This window comes from Cygnus atratus, chromosome Z (genome assembly GCF_013377495.2).
Source record: "Cygnus atratus isolate AKBS03 ecotype Queensland, Australia chromosome Z, CAtr_DNAZoo_HiC_assembly, whole genome shotgun sequence".
Lineage (NCBI taxonomy): Eukaryota > Metazoa > Chordata > Aves > Anseriformes > Anatidae > Cygnus > Cygnus atratus.
In genome coordinates this window covers 50,336,530-50,350,478 of record NC_066396.1, presented here as the reverse complement: position 1 = coordinate 50,350,478, position 13,949 = coordinate 50,336,530, and the positions used below count along the sequence as shown (strand labels likewise).

The window sequence follows — 13,949 nt, the reverse complement described above, 5'->3', positions numbered from 1 at the left end:
TAAGAAGTCCTTCCAGGGAAGATGAAAGATTGATCAAGCGACCATTGCAACAAAGAAAACTGTCATGCTGTTTCTACAAAGATTATTCTGTTTGTTTATTATGTTGTCGAAGCATAGATTTTTTTCAAAAAATAAATTCATCAGTAAATAACTTATTTCCAGAAGAGAATTTAAGAATGTACAGTATAGTGTTATTACAGTCTGGCATTTACAGCTGTGATTTCTTGTTTATTGTAAAACTAACCTAATCTTGGGCATAAGAGGGATAGCTTAATCTTGTGTAAGCAAGTGTGAAAGTACGGAGTTAACTCAAGGGAAAACATTAAGGAAGTATTAGGAGTATGAACGTATTCCTGATATGCTTAACTAATGTGTATCGTTAGTTTTGTTCATGTATGAATAAAAGCCTGTCCTACCATAACCTATTTTGTTGTAAACTTAAGATATACTTCAGGAAATCCCACCCCTCATTCTTAACGATACCAACTATGACAGCTGCTTCATTCTCGTCTTGTGTGTCTGTAATTTTCATTTCTGTTTTTGTAGAAAACCTGATGTATGAAACCTGATGCAATCTAGAGATTTAATTCTGTTTGAGAGACCCAGCAGTCTTTGATCTGATATAGAGAAAAATCCTAAATTTTTATCATTAGTTTAGCACTAGGTATATGACTAAAACGTCATCAGCCCCCTGTATATTGTTTTTGGGAGCACATCTTTCTTACGAAGATTGCTTTAGACAGCTGGATTTTACAATTTCAAATGGCAGTAATGTAAAAAAAATAAATAAAAAATGGACACTTCTGCACGATACGCTTCCTGCTTCTACAGCCCCAATCCTTGTATTGTAGACAAGGTTGCCAGAATAAATGAATTACCTCTTTAGTGTAAATGATGCAAAACCTCATTTGAACATGTATATTCTATTAAACCATGACTGTTATTAAATATGTGGTTCTATATCTTAATTGACTTGCTGCATGAAAAGCCATATGCAGCTACGGTAGGGGAATAGAGCAGAATGGCAGACAAGGGTTTTTAGGGTGTATGACAATTAGAAGCTGCCTTGGTTTTAATTTGAGATCTTATCATACCAACATTTTTCCTTCATATTTAGCTTACTGAGCATCCCTTGCTTTTTGTTAGTCATCCAGTCTGCCAAGAACTGCATATTGCATTTCACGCACTGAGGTTACAGAATTGTCCAAGGATGTGATCTTGGGGAGATTGGAAGCCAACTTGTCCTGTTGGAAGCCAACTTGTCCTGTTGTTGTGGTTTTGTATGGGAAACAAGCCCAACTTAGAATGGTAGAGATGTTGAGAAAGACAAGATAAATTTTCCCAAGTTGTTCAACTTCAGCTGCTATGTCATTTTGTCACCTCGGCTTTCTGCAGCCATGTTATTCAGTGGTACGTTAGTCAAATAATGTAACTATTTCCAATGTGTCTTTTCTTCCATGACTTACTTTACAGTCCTTTCATGAGGTCATGGAGACTTCCACCATCAATTATTTTATGTGGTTGTACTACGTACTGTGTGATAAGCCACTTTCTCTTGTTCTGAAACTAGGATCTGTTTGTGTCCTGACTTTCCCCTAGTTCATTCATTGCTATGAATGCATGATACTTAATGGCTTTTGAGTGGAGTAAGAAGTATTTTATTTTTCTGTTTGTGTGGTGAATATTGTCATCCATCTGTATAGTACACTTTTCCACTTTGTTTTAAAAAAAAAAATGTTCTGTTTGCAGGTAATGAGCATGGTGTCAGGATTTGCACCACTGATTTCTGCAGGTATTTTTTCAGCCACTTTGTCATCTGCATTAGCATCTCTTGTGAGTGCACCTAAGATCTTCCAGGTACGTATGGAAGCAAACCCATAATCTCTTAAAGAATTATTCCAAATAAACTTTGAAACAGAACTTAAGTGGCAGCCAGATTTTCTGCTGTCCTGCTTTCTGCTATGAAGAGTGAGGAAAACATAGCATCTAGACATTCAGGAAATTGCTTTGCCTTGGCACTAGGAAGCATTAAAATGAAGTACAAATGGAGCACATGCAACAATAATAGATAAGTTAATTTCTCAAAGTAATCAGAAGATAGCATAAATTAGTACCTGTAGCTGCTGAATATTCATCTGCACAGAATACTTAATCAAAATAGTATGACTGTGAACCAGTTCTTGTGTGAATCACTTTACATTGATTTTTGTTGCCATTTCTGAATGAATTTTGCCACTTCTGAATGAATTTTGCTTTACCTTTTTAACTCTTTAATCTCATTTTGTCCTGTAATGTCTTCCTAATTCAGTAAAACTTCACTGTTTGCTAATGGGCATTCTTCCTCAAAAGTTCAGTATAGAGTTCAACACAGAAGGGAGTTTGCAGAATGTAAACTTAAGTGTCAATGCAGAGAACTGGTGTAAACACTGGGCAAACTTTTCACTTTCTGAGGAAACATTTTTTGTCTCTAAAAAGCAACTCTGATTGTAAGACTCCGGTAAAGCACAGTAGTCAACCACTTAGAGAAGAGCAGAGCTCGTTCTTACAGATAGGAATCACTGAAGGACAGAATACTGGAAATGCAAAATACAAAGGCAATTCCAAATGAAGTTAGTACGTTAGCTACAAACATTCCTTTTAGGAAGAGAATATGTGCAGTGAATAGACAGCATTAGCAAACATAAATGAGGATACATTTTGAACAAAGTATAGATGCTGACTCTTGGATTTTATTTTTCTTAGGCTTTGTGCAAGGACAACATCTATCCAGGATTTCAGATGTTTGCTAAAGGCTATGGGAAGAACAATGAACCACTGAGAGGATATCTTCTAACATTTTTAATTGCTCTTGGATTCATACTAATTGGTTAGTTTGAAATTATAATAAATCTCAATATCCTTTTGTCCTTCATGAAGCATTCTATTCTATCTCATGACTTGACAATGTCCTTGAGGTCTAATGCACTGCTTGTTTCTATGTGAGCATTCTAAATTTGTTTAGTTTGAGGATTTTCTTCTGTCTCCTAGATACATCTCTGTATAGAGCTAGAATAAATCTGAACAGTAGGAATACTACACTTTTGCTAATCACTTCAGGTATCTGTTTTTAGATACTGTCAATGAATGAAAAAATATATTTTGCTTGAGGTAGAGATGCAATAAGCTATAAAGATTAAAAATCTGAAATGAACTTTCATAATTACGAACAGCTTCAGTAAATGGCACACTTAATGAACATGTTAGAGTATGTTCTTCTGTTATGCTACAAACAGTAGAGATGATTGCTCACACTGCTGTTGGCAAAGGTAAAGATTGTCTAGCTAGGATTACATGTGTTCTACGTGGATAGTGAACTAATTGTGCTGTGTCCACCCATGTGATCTGTGCTAGTGCTGTTAAACTCTTCCTGATTTTGTTTTATCCTTCCCTGTCTCTGCTTAGAGGAGGTACAGTCATGCTGTCTCAACTACAGCATGCTGACTGGAAACCTGATTATAACAAATGAAAACTTGCAGATTAACATGGCAAGTTCTGCATTTTGATTGCAGTTATTTGATGGTGAGAGTGCATATGAATGTTTTACACTATACCTCTTAATGGAAAAAGAAGTGTCAAGCTCTTCCATCTCTTTCACTAATGAGAGTATTCATCACTGTTGCAATGGTATTGATACATTATAATGTATTAATAGTACCATCAATTCAACTTTTAGTGGCAGACAGATGAACATGTTTGTTGCATTGGCTCACACTAACTTTGCTCTTACCATTCACCATAGATGAGTGTCTCTTAGTTTCATTATAGTCTTATTCTTTGTTATTTGACAGCTGAGACTTCAGCTAGAGACATACTGCATTTATATTAATGGTCTAGTACTCCTGGGGTTCTGAAGAACCCAATATATTGCTGCAGTGTTTGATCAAATCATGGTGGGAAAGGAATTGTCTCAATGAATTATTTTGAGAAAGTACGTAATGCTTAGAGGCAGTCCTGGAATACTAGATGGCATGGAAAAATGTTTAACTTTTTTTAAACTCAGAGTTGCACTTCCTGACTATCAGAAGATATCTCTGTAAATAAGAGACTGCAAGTTAATAGCTCTCTTTGTTGAATAGAAAGGACAAACTGCTTCTACCTAGGTAACATAAAAGAAAGATTGTACATTTCAAAGTCAATTCTGTTACAACCAAAGTCATTGGATGATCTGTTTCATAACAGCCTGCTTTGTTCTTGTTTTACAGCTGAACTGAATGTCATTGCACCTATTATCTCTAATTTCTTCTTGGCTTCATATGCCTTGATTAACTTCTCCGTGTTCCATGCTTCTCTCGCAAAATCTCCAGGTACGAAACACATTTTGGGGTTGAGAATTAAGCTTCCAATTTCTAAATGCAGAAATAAATCTAAAAGCTACTCATATAAATGAAAGTCTGGTTTAATTAAATGTCTATTTGACTTTCATGGTGCATCTGAGGTATAGTCTTTACATGGTGTATGCTTGAGTCTTCCAAAATTTGGAGGACTGAATGATCCAGAAAAGCTTGAGAGCTACAGATATCTGTCATCTTTGCTGAGGGAAAAGATTATTACTCAGTTTTTATTCAGAGATTCTCAAATAGGTGTCTGATGATTTGTCTCTGTTGTATCTCACTTCTGTTATTACCTATCCTTAAGAACTATTGCTTAAGAAAGCTTTCTTACTAATTCAATTTCTGGTCTTCAGGGCTCACCCTTTTGTTGTCTTTGGGTTTCTCTCCTAATATGTTTAGCCTTCCAGCCCAGAAGAAAGTGGTATTGACATACTTCTTGATTTTTTTTTTTGGCTTTGCACTTTTATGGTATTTTTGCATTTTTTTGGTATTGCAGGTAGTATTGCTATATTTTTACAGCTCTTGCTTGGTGTGAGAGGCTAGTTATGATGTAGGACTAAGCCAAATGACAATACTTGCAGAAACTGCGTTTCTTAGATTTGGTCTGCCATGCGTTTGTGCTGAAATGCCCCTAAAAGTTTCTTAGTTACTGCCTTAGTAGGTATTGTTATTTTTTGAGAGTGTGTGCATAAGTCTGTCTACCCAACAACTCTATGCAAAATACACTTGTAAAGTGGGTGTGTGGATTGACAAATAAGGACGTAAAATAAGCGGTGACAGTCCAGCACTTTGACATACTTAGATTCTGCTTGGATGTTCTTTTTGTGTCATGAAAATTTCTGGCCACGTGCAAATAATAAAAATACACACCTAGAAACAATACTATGGGAGAGAGACACTTGCTGATGATTCGTGTTATGCTATCTTTGAACGCAAAAATCAATTGTCAGTCAAGTTCTTGGCAAAGATTCTTTTAGCCTGATTCAGTAAACATGCTGACACAAGCATCTTCAAACTTTCCTTTTGAGATAGCTTTTAGAGGTCGAAATATGCAACATAGAGCTGTTGCATATAAGATACGAATTTGAAAGGTGTTAGAAAATTAAAAGCTTAAATGTGTCAGTCTCTATTTGATATGTTACTGGAATTGCCATGCCTATGAAATGTGATTGAAAGCACAGGAAGGAAAAGATGAACAGCACCTTTCTTCTCTTGAAGATTAAATTCTTTTCCACTCTTACCTTCCCTATCCTCCAAACTACATTTTGACTAGGTTGGCGCCCTGCTTTCAAATACTACAATATGTGGATTTCTCTCATTGGAGCTATTCTCTGCTGCATTGTGATGTTCGTCATTAATTGGTGGGCAGCACTTCTGACGTATGTCATAGTCCTTGGACTCTACATTTATGTCACGTACAAGAAGCCAGGTATGTATGGGGGCTGCTTTTGGTTCTGATGGGAGGAAGAGGTAGAAAGAAGTGTGACCTTTGGGGGTAGGGAGGGTGGCTGGATGGATGGATGGACAGGACAAAAAACCTTGATGCTGATTAGTTCAGACTTCTGTTTCAAGCTTTTCATTTGTAGTGAAATGTAATTACACCTGTATATTCACTGCTGTTGCTCTTTCCCCCACCCCTCAACAACATGCCTCTCCATCAAATATGGTTGCTGCTAAACATAAACATTTGAAAAAAGATGAAAAGAAGAGACACAAATGGATTACAGTGCTGAAGGCACCTAGAAAGCATGTTTTTGTCAGGAAGTGAAAGGGGGTACTTTACCATTCCTGTTTGGAAAAGGATTTGAGTAGTACTTGTTTTTTCAGTAAACCATTCTTGTAGCTTTGAACAACAATTTATACGCTCTTCCTTCCTCTAAGAATACTGTATGATCTTACGTAAAAGATGGAGCAGAACTGAGCCACAAAGTGTTCATGTAGTTGGCTATAAGGAAAATCCTAAATCTTGAGCCGTGAAGATTAAGTACTTGGAAGACAAGTTCATTGTAGCTATCAACAGTAAATGGAAACAAATAGAGAGGATACTGGAACTCTTGTTTCCTTTTAGATTCCTTTTTCATAAGGAACTGCTTAATCGAGGTCATTTCCTTGTCTTTATTGCACTAGTTATTCATTAAAAGTATTTGACTTTGGTTAGGAAATATTTTGAGGTGAATTTCTCCTTTCCTGTGACGTAAAATAACTAATCACATTTTCTCCCTAAGTGTTACTTTTGAACTTTGAATTCAATCTTCATATTATTGGGGAAAAAAATCATTTTTTCTTCCTAATTATAAAATGAACTCTTATTTGCTAAGACTTCTGTAGAAGTCTTATCTTCAAGTGGAATTGTCTATTTAACTGTAGGATTTGTTGACTAGAATAGTGTAGAATGTACTGAGATGGAGTTTAAATCTTGTGTGTTTTGAGTTGGTATCAACAACTGTTTTGTGATCATGTAGTTCTATGTTGAACAACTAAGATATTGAAATTTCACAGATGTGAACTGGGGATCATCAACACAAGCTTTAACTTATTTGAATGCACTACAGCATTCTATTCGTCTATCTGGAGTGGAAGATCACGTGAAAAACTTCAGGTAATGTCTTAATATTAAGACAAACAATTTTGTTGTGTAGTCAGTAGGATAGACTCACGGTGTTTACTGTCATAGTTTTCATTAAATTGACTGTTTACCTCCTGTGGGTTTTAACAGCTTTGAATTTCACGATCATGGACATCCTCTGGATGTAACTATGTTAGCATTTTATTTCAGATTAAGAAGGCAATTCAGAAGCAAGTTGATGGATGATGCTTATTTGTCATTCATGCGTCATGGTTTTTGTGGCTGGCAGAATGAACTGTTAATTGTATTCATTTCTGATGAAACTGGACTGGAAGATGACCTCCAAACAGCTAACCAGCATCTGGTCTGCATAAGGCTAAAACTGGTTTAAGCTAATATCCCTGAAATGTGTATACTGTGGATGTCATCAGCACAGGCTGTTTCATGTTAAACATTTGGTTATTATCATTGTAATGGTAAATGGACTACATGAGTGTTTGACACAACTGAAAGGAGAGAACTGATTTTTTTGTTATCCAGCATGACTGCCTAGGACGGTCCTGCTGAAGTAGGCAATACTTCAATCCTGCAGTATCCATGCTGCTTTTCTGGAGTAGGCTATTCTAGATGAAATATGCTTCAAGAGAGAAATTTAGAAAATGCTGTGACTGAAACTATTTCCTCAAAGTCCAGTTACAAAACTCCGTCTAATTATGAAACAGCTCTTATCTGAAATCCTAAGACCTACATGACATTATAATTCCTGATTATTTACAAACACTATTACCTATATTACACTGAGTTGCATTTTTACTAGGAAAAAACAATGACTTCAGATGCTTGTTGGTTGCTTAGCTATCAAGAGCAGCAATTCTTAAGCTTAATGCAAATCTGAAGGCTGGCATAAGTAATTTACAATATTTTATTGTAGTCAGTGTTGAACTCTGCTGAAACTTCTGTCAGATGCAAGTCTGTTTTGGATAGCAAACTTAGATGAAGAAACAGACATAGGAAAATTCTTACTAAATGTAACTGTGCTGACAGAGTAAGTGGAGTAAGCGAATGCTCTGCTGATCAGTATGCATTTCAGATTGTATTGGAAGTACTTCAGCTGTTCTGCTTGAGAAGCTAATATGTAGCTTTTTGAGTTGTAAACTTCACTAATTGTTTTGCAAAGCGGATATGGATCTTCTTGTCAGTTTTAAGCAGAGTAGCTTTAGCAGTAGTATTTTTGGCCTGATACTGGCTTCTAACCTATGGCAAAAAGTGTTCTGGATTTTAGAGATAGCTTGTAAAAAACAAGTAGTTTAGTGTTTAAAAAAAAAGTCTGGAGAGATTGAGACAGATAACTTTGTGATTCTTAAGATCTAAAAAATTATCTTCCGAAATGAACAAGATACTTAATACTTGGATACGTAATATTTTAAAATTGATTAGAAAGAATGGCTAGAATAGCTTTACCTGCAGTTGTTTGGCTTTGCCTTTTGAATGATCAAAAAAATTGCAAAAAAAAAAATTGCATGATCCCAGTTTTCTTGGGTGACATAAAATAATCTAAGCTAGAAGATGTAAGGATGTGGCTGACAAATGGGGAAAGAAATTCATCCCTCTGACTTAGTTTTGTCTGAAATCAATTTCTGATCTTAAATATGTAAATTTTCACACTGAGTGGGGTTACTACTTCTGGAACCAGTTAATCGTAAGTCTGATGACAGTTGTCGAACATCTTTTCTTCATTTAAATCTTTTAAAAATAGATGAGATTACAAGATCACCAGTAAGGATTGTGTTCTTAGGACCAATATTTAGAAAAAACTTTTCAATTAACTAAACCTTTAGATAAAATGAATTCTAACTTCCCCCCAACTGTATTCACAATTGTAGGCCTCAGTGCTTAATTATGACAGGTGCTCCAAATGCACGTCCAGCTTTGCTTCACCTTGTCCATGCTTTCACCAAAAATGTGGGCTTGATGATCTGTGGTCATGTACATATGGTAAGTGTATTCTATCTAACTTTAAAGTTACCTTACTGTGACCTTTCTTTTTTCCTTTTTTTTTTTTTAATTTCAACAAATCTGTCTTTCATTTTAAATGAAAGGTATTAGTATCCTGAGATGTGCAAAAAGAGACTTACTAGTAGGATATACTCCTGTAGGGGTCATCCCCATTCCCAGCTAGCTGTGCTGCCACGCTAGGGAAGCTTTGAAAGTTATGTTAGCTGCCATAACTTTCAATGTGGTATGCTTTGCATCATCCACTTGGAGTTAAAGGAAAGTCTTGTACTGACAGTTGTGCTGTAGGATATGTGGTGGGAGAGGGGGAAAGTTTGCAAAACCAGTATCTTTAATCAGTTGACTTTTAAATACTTAGGAAGCTTTGTAGGAGCAAAGGGAGTACTGGATTACAATCTGGGTCTCTTTCTGTCCTTGTCTCATTCAGTCTTACATACTCTGTCATGCTTTGGACAGAGTGGTTTGTCAAAATGACAGTGTATGGCTAGGTTTCTTTTCAGTGCTCCTGTGAAACAGGTAGATTGATTCCTCAGTATATACTTCTTACAGAGAGTGTTCTAAAATCTTATTGAGCAGTAAATTCAGTATCAATTTAGCCAGTAGTTTAAAATTTGCTTTTACCTCTCAGCTAGGTTTTTCATCCCTTCAGTTATCTAACTGGTTTCATTGGTGCGGTGAAACAGCAATGTGAGTAATTATTTCCTCCATTTTTGCTGTTTCTGACCAGCCCTGAGTATTTCACTAGCTTTTCCTCGTTTCCATCAGGATATGATGGTTGGGAGTAAAGGATTGTTCAATAAGGATGTAACTTCAGCAGTTCTTACTACCTGAAAACAAACAACAGGGGAAAAAAAAAGAAAAGGTCCCTTAAAGCACAAGAACAAAACGTGTCTGGTGTCTTCTACAGAAGACCAGAAAGGGTTTTGGGGTGGTGGTGGGGAAGGAAGCAAGCTTCATGTAACCATTTTTCAAAATTGCATTGACAGGAGTTGTCTTAACTAAATACAAGGTGGCTGTTATACTATGACCTGTAACAAAACCGCAGTTAACTACAGAGTAGCTGTTGCATCTTTGGTAAACATTACTAAATATACTTTAGTATATTAGGATTATGTAGTTGTTGCTAGACATTTTAACACCAGACCTTTTCTGTTGCATCACTAAGATCATTTAAGCAAGTGTAACTTTAAGCTTAATCAAGCTTTGTATTTATATATGCTTAGACTTACCAAATTTGCTGAATAAGACTTGCTTCTGATCTAATGAATGGAAGAGAGTAAATCGAGTTAGTGCAGTCAGAGTATGTTTTTAATTAAGCAAATATTGGTCAGTTCGGTCTTGAGAACCTTTTAATTTCAACATATGGATATCTTGAAGGAACACAATGATTCATCCTGGTGCAGGTAGTAAAAAAAAAAAAAATGTATTTAAAGAGAAGATGACTTTAACGGCAATACATTTCTTACTATCATAGACAGAACTGTGGTCCTATTTTAGATAACCTTCTAAGAAGGCTGGGATTTATCATAAGCAAATGCATGGAGACTTACTCGTCATTCGTGAGAAGCTAATTAAGTTAGACTGTCAACAATCCCAGCAGAAACTAGTAGACTATCACACTTCCCTTGTGATAATCTACAAGTGTAGGGAAAACTTGAGCAAACTGGACATTAAGTATATGGATCCTGGAGGGATGCACCCACAATTGCTGAGGTAGCTGGCAGAAAAATAAACAGGGTGTTAACTACTCAATGCTCATAATTCTTACTCACTTTCCTCCATATTTCCTGATTTTGAAAGGGTCCTCGGAGGCAAGCCATGAAAGAGCTGTCCACTGATTTGGCCAAATATCAACGATGGCTAATTAAAAACAAGATGAAGGCCTTCTATGCACCAGTACATGCAGAGGACTTGAGAGATGGGGGACAGTACTTAATGCAGGTACATCTCTCCCTTCATTTTTCTTAATGAAAGCAGTGATGTTGAATGTCAAAAGTGGAAATGTTTTGGTATTTTGCATGCTGGAGTATTTCATTATGTGAAGTTATCTTAAAAATTAGTTTTCTGATTTGAAGAAAAAAAAACTTTGTTTCAGTAATACGTCGGGTGTTTTCATTTTAGTTTTTCTTTAAAAAAAAAAAAAAAGACAAACATTTTGTGTTCTCTTTAGGCTGCTGGTCTGGGGAGAATGAGACCTAACACCCTTGTTGTTGGGTTTAAGAAAAACTGGAGACAAGGTGATATGAGAGATGTTGAAACCTACATCAATTTATTCCAGTGAGTAGATGATGTGGATGTGTAGCATTTCTGTGCCATTTCAGTGCACTTGATAATAAGTGAAAACTCTTACCTCAATTAGGTCTTTGTTACATAAGCTCTTGTCTCTGTCAGGTCGATTCAGATTTTCCATATTGTGGATATACTTTTTCCTGATACAGAAATTAATAAGCAACTCTTGATAGCTTAAGCAGATCAGATTTCTATATAGTCACTTTCTGCATGTAGAAGTTATAGCAGTGGTCTGAAATTTAAGAGTTACTGCCTTTAGAAAGGGAATTAGTGCCTTACATGTCTGCTGAATTCATTAAACTATATTTTATATTGAAAGCAGGGTTTTTTCCCTTACTTTCACTCTACGCTTTTCAGACAAAATGAACTTCTATGCTGAAGCTCTGTCTTCATTAAACCTTGCCCTAATGTAAGTAAGGTATTTTTTGCAGATGCACAACACTCAAAGTAATAAAGTAGCAAAAGTACATGGGAAAGGAAGTCCCCAGTTTACTTTGCCAGTACTGAAATTCAGTCCAGTTCTGGCTGAAAAACTTAATACAATGACTTGTGCTGCTAAAATTTAAGAAAAATAGAATTAGCTTTTCTCACTTATATAGAGACTTCTTTGTTTTCTTTATATGCTGTTTAACTTGTTCTATCAGTGCTTTACATTTCTAATTTACTATGTCTAAGAAAGAAAGTTGGGAAGGGGGTTACAGGCAGAGATAGGGAAAAACACACACACAAACACACATTCTCCCAGTTACTTAAGAGAAAAGCAGGAGAACCAAATGCAATGAAAAAATAAGGCAATGTGTTGGTTAGTTCTTGTTTTTTTTTTTCTTAATTTCATTTGGAGTGGCTTGTACTAGAAGAATTCTCGGGGCGTACAAAGTCAAGTGGTTCTCCACATCCCAAAGAGAAACCTTAGGAGGTAAACATTGTATTTCAAGCATATTTTCAGAAATTTCCTGGGAAATTGAATGTTACTAAAGTTCACAATAGAAATACACTTAATATGTAATGACCTAACAAATTAAATAATGAATTTTAAAATGTCCCCTAATGGACAAAACTTACACCAGTCTGTTTTCTTATATTTATTATAAAATATGTTGATATTTTGAACACATTTCTTTAAAAGCAATATGACCACTTGGGGTTTAGTCCTGTCAGGATGGGGAGCAATCAGGTGAAAGTGCAAGAACTCACGGCTTGAGATGAAGACAGTTTACTAGGTAAAGCAAAAGCTGCCGTTGCAAGCAAAGCAAAACAAGGAATTCATTCACTGCTTCCCATCAGCAGGCAGGTGTTTGGCTACTTCCAGCAAAGCAGGGCTCATCACGCATAACGGATTCTTGGGAAGACAAGCATCATCGCTTCAAACGTCCCTCCATTTCTCCTTCTTCACCTCAGCTTTTATTGCTGAGCACGGCAACATGTGGTATAGGACATCCATTTTACCAATTTGTCAGCTGTTCTGGCTGTGTCCCAGCTTCATCTTGTTCACCCCCAGTCTCCTCGCTGTCAGGGCGGCATGAGAAGCTGAAAAGTCCTTGGCTCTGTGTAAGCACTCCTCTGCAACAACTAAAAACATTGGTGTGTAATCAGCACTATTTTCATTAAAATTCCAAAACACAGCATCATCTGAGCCTCTACAAAGAAAACTAGCTCTATCCTAGCCACAACCATAACAATAAAATAAGTTGATACTTTGAACGCTTCTCTTTAAAATCAGTAAGGCTTGATAAAAAGTGTTCAATGAGTGAAATCTTGTGGAATTTCTGTCTATGTGAATAATGTGGAGTTTTAATTACAGCAACTAATTTAGAAGTATTTATATTTATAAGACTGATTAATGACTAATGCAAACTGTGTCACAGAATCACAGAGTGGTTAGGGTTGGAAGGGACCTCTGCCATGGGCAGGGACACCTCCCACCAGACCAGGTTGCTCAAAGCCCCATCCAGCCTGGCCTTGAACCACCTTCAGGAATGGGGCATCCACAGCTTCTCTGGGCAACCTGCTCCCAGTGCCTTACCACCCCCAGAGTGAAGAATTTCTTCTGAATATCTAATGTAAACAATATCATAAAAGAGGGTAGATTAAGTTTATAATTCTTTCAGTCTTAAATCTTTGGGATTTCTTTGTCCTTCATTTTACTCAGACTTTAATCCAGGCTTTTATTCAGTCCTTTTGCTTGTTTCTAAAATCATGAAGTTTTCTCTTTTAGTGTCTTTTTCTAAAGACACTAAAAACCCGTCCAGATATAATGGAAATAAGCATGTGATAGCTAACTTATAACTATTTTGATTATAGCTTAAAACTTCTTGGCTTCCTTTAATACCCAGGTGTCTTGGAAATTCATAACTCACAGATGAAGGAGATCTCAAAAGAAATCTGATATCTCACCTGACATCAATATTTGTAGTTACCAATGTATCTTGTCATCTGTGCACATCTCAGTTGATCTCTTATTTTTTATTTGATGCACAGTGGTTAAATAAGTACTTGATCTACTTTTATTTAATCACCCTTTTATATAGGGGAGCGAGGAAAAGGGAATAGAAATACTATGTATGTTGCTTTTCAAGATAAGTGACCTGCAGTTGGTGGTTTAGAACTGAAACTTAAATTATTACATAAATGTGTGATTTGAGAGTTTAAATGGCAACATATAAACACTGAAATCTGTTCAGAGGGTGTGTAAAGTAGCTCTTTTGGGAAGG

General features: G+C 36.2%; 1 protein-coding gene across 1 annotated transcript in view; it reads left to right on the top strand.

Annotated features, from left to right (window-relative positions):
- Positions 1 to 13,949, top strand: part of SLC12A2 (solute carrier family 12 member 2) — a 62,168-nt gene that overhangs the window by 35,876 nt on the left and 12,343 nt on the right. The window contains exons 11-18 of the mRNA XM_035569391.2: positions 1,750 to 1,857; positions 2,743 to 2,866; positions 4,242 to 4,343; positions 5,644 to 5,799; positions 6,870 to 6,969; positions 8,820 to 8,931; positions 10,750 to 10,890; positions 11,120 to 11,226. Of these exons, the coding sequence (XP_035425284.1) occupies positions 1,750 to 1,857; positions 2,743 to 2,866; positions 4,242 to 4,343; positions 5,644 to 5,799; positions 6,870 to 6,969; positions 8,820 to 8,931; positions 10,750 to 10,890; positions 11,120 to 11,226 (950 nt within the window). The remainder of the gene's footprint in view (positions 1 to 1,749; positions 1,858 to 2,742; positions 2,867 to 4,241; positions 4,344 to 5,643; positions 5,800 to 6,869; positions 6,970 to 8,819; positions 8,932 to 10,749; positions 10,891 to 11,119; positions 11,227 to 13,949) is intronic.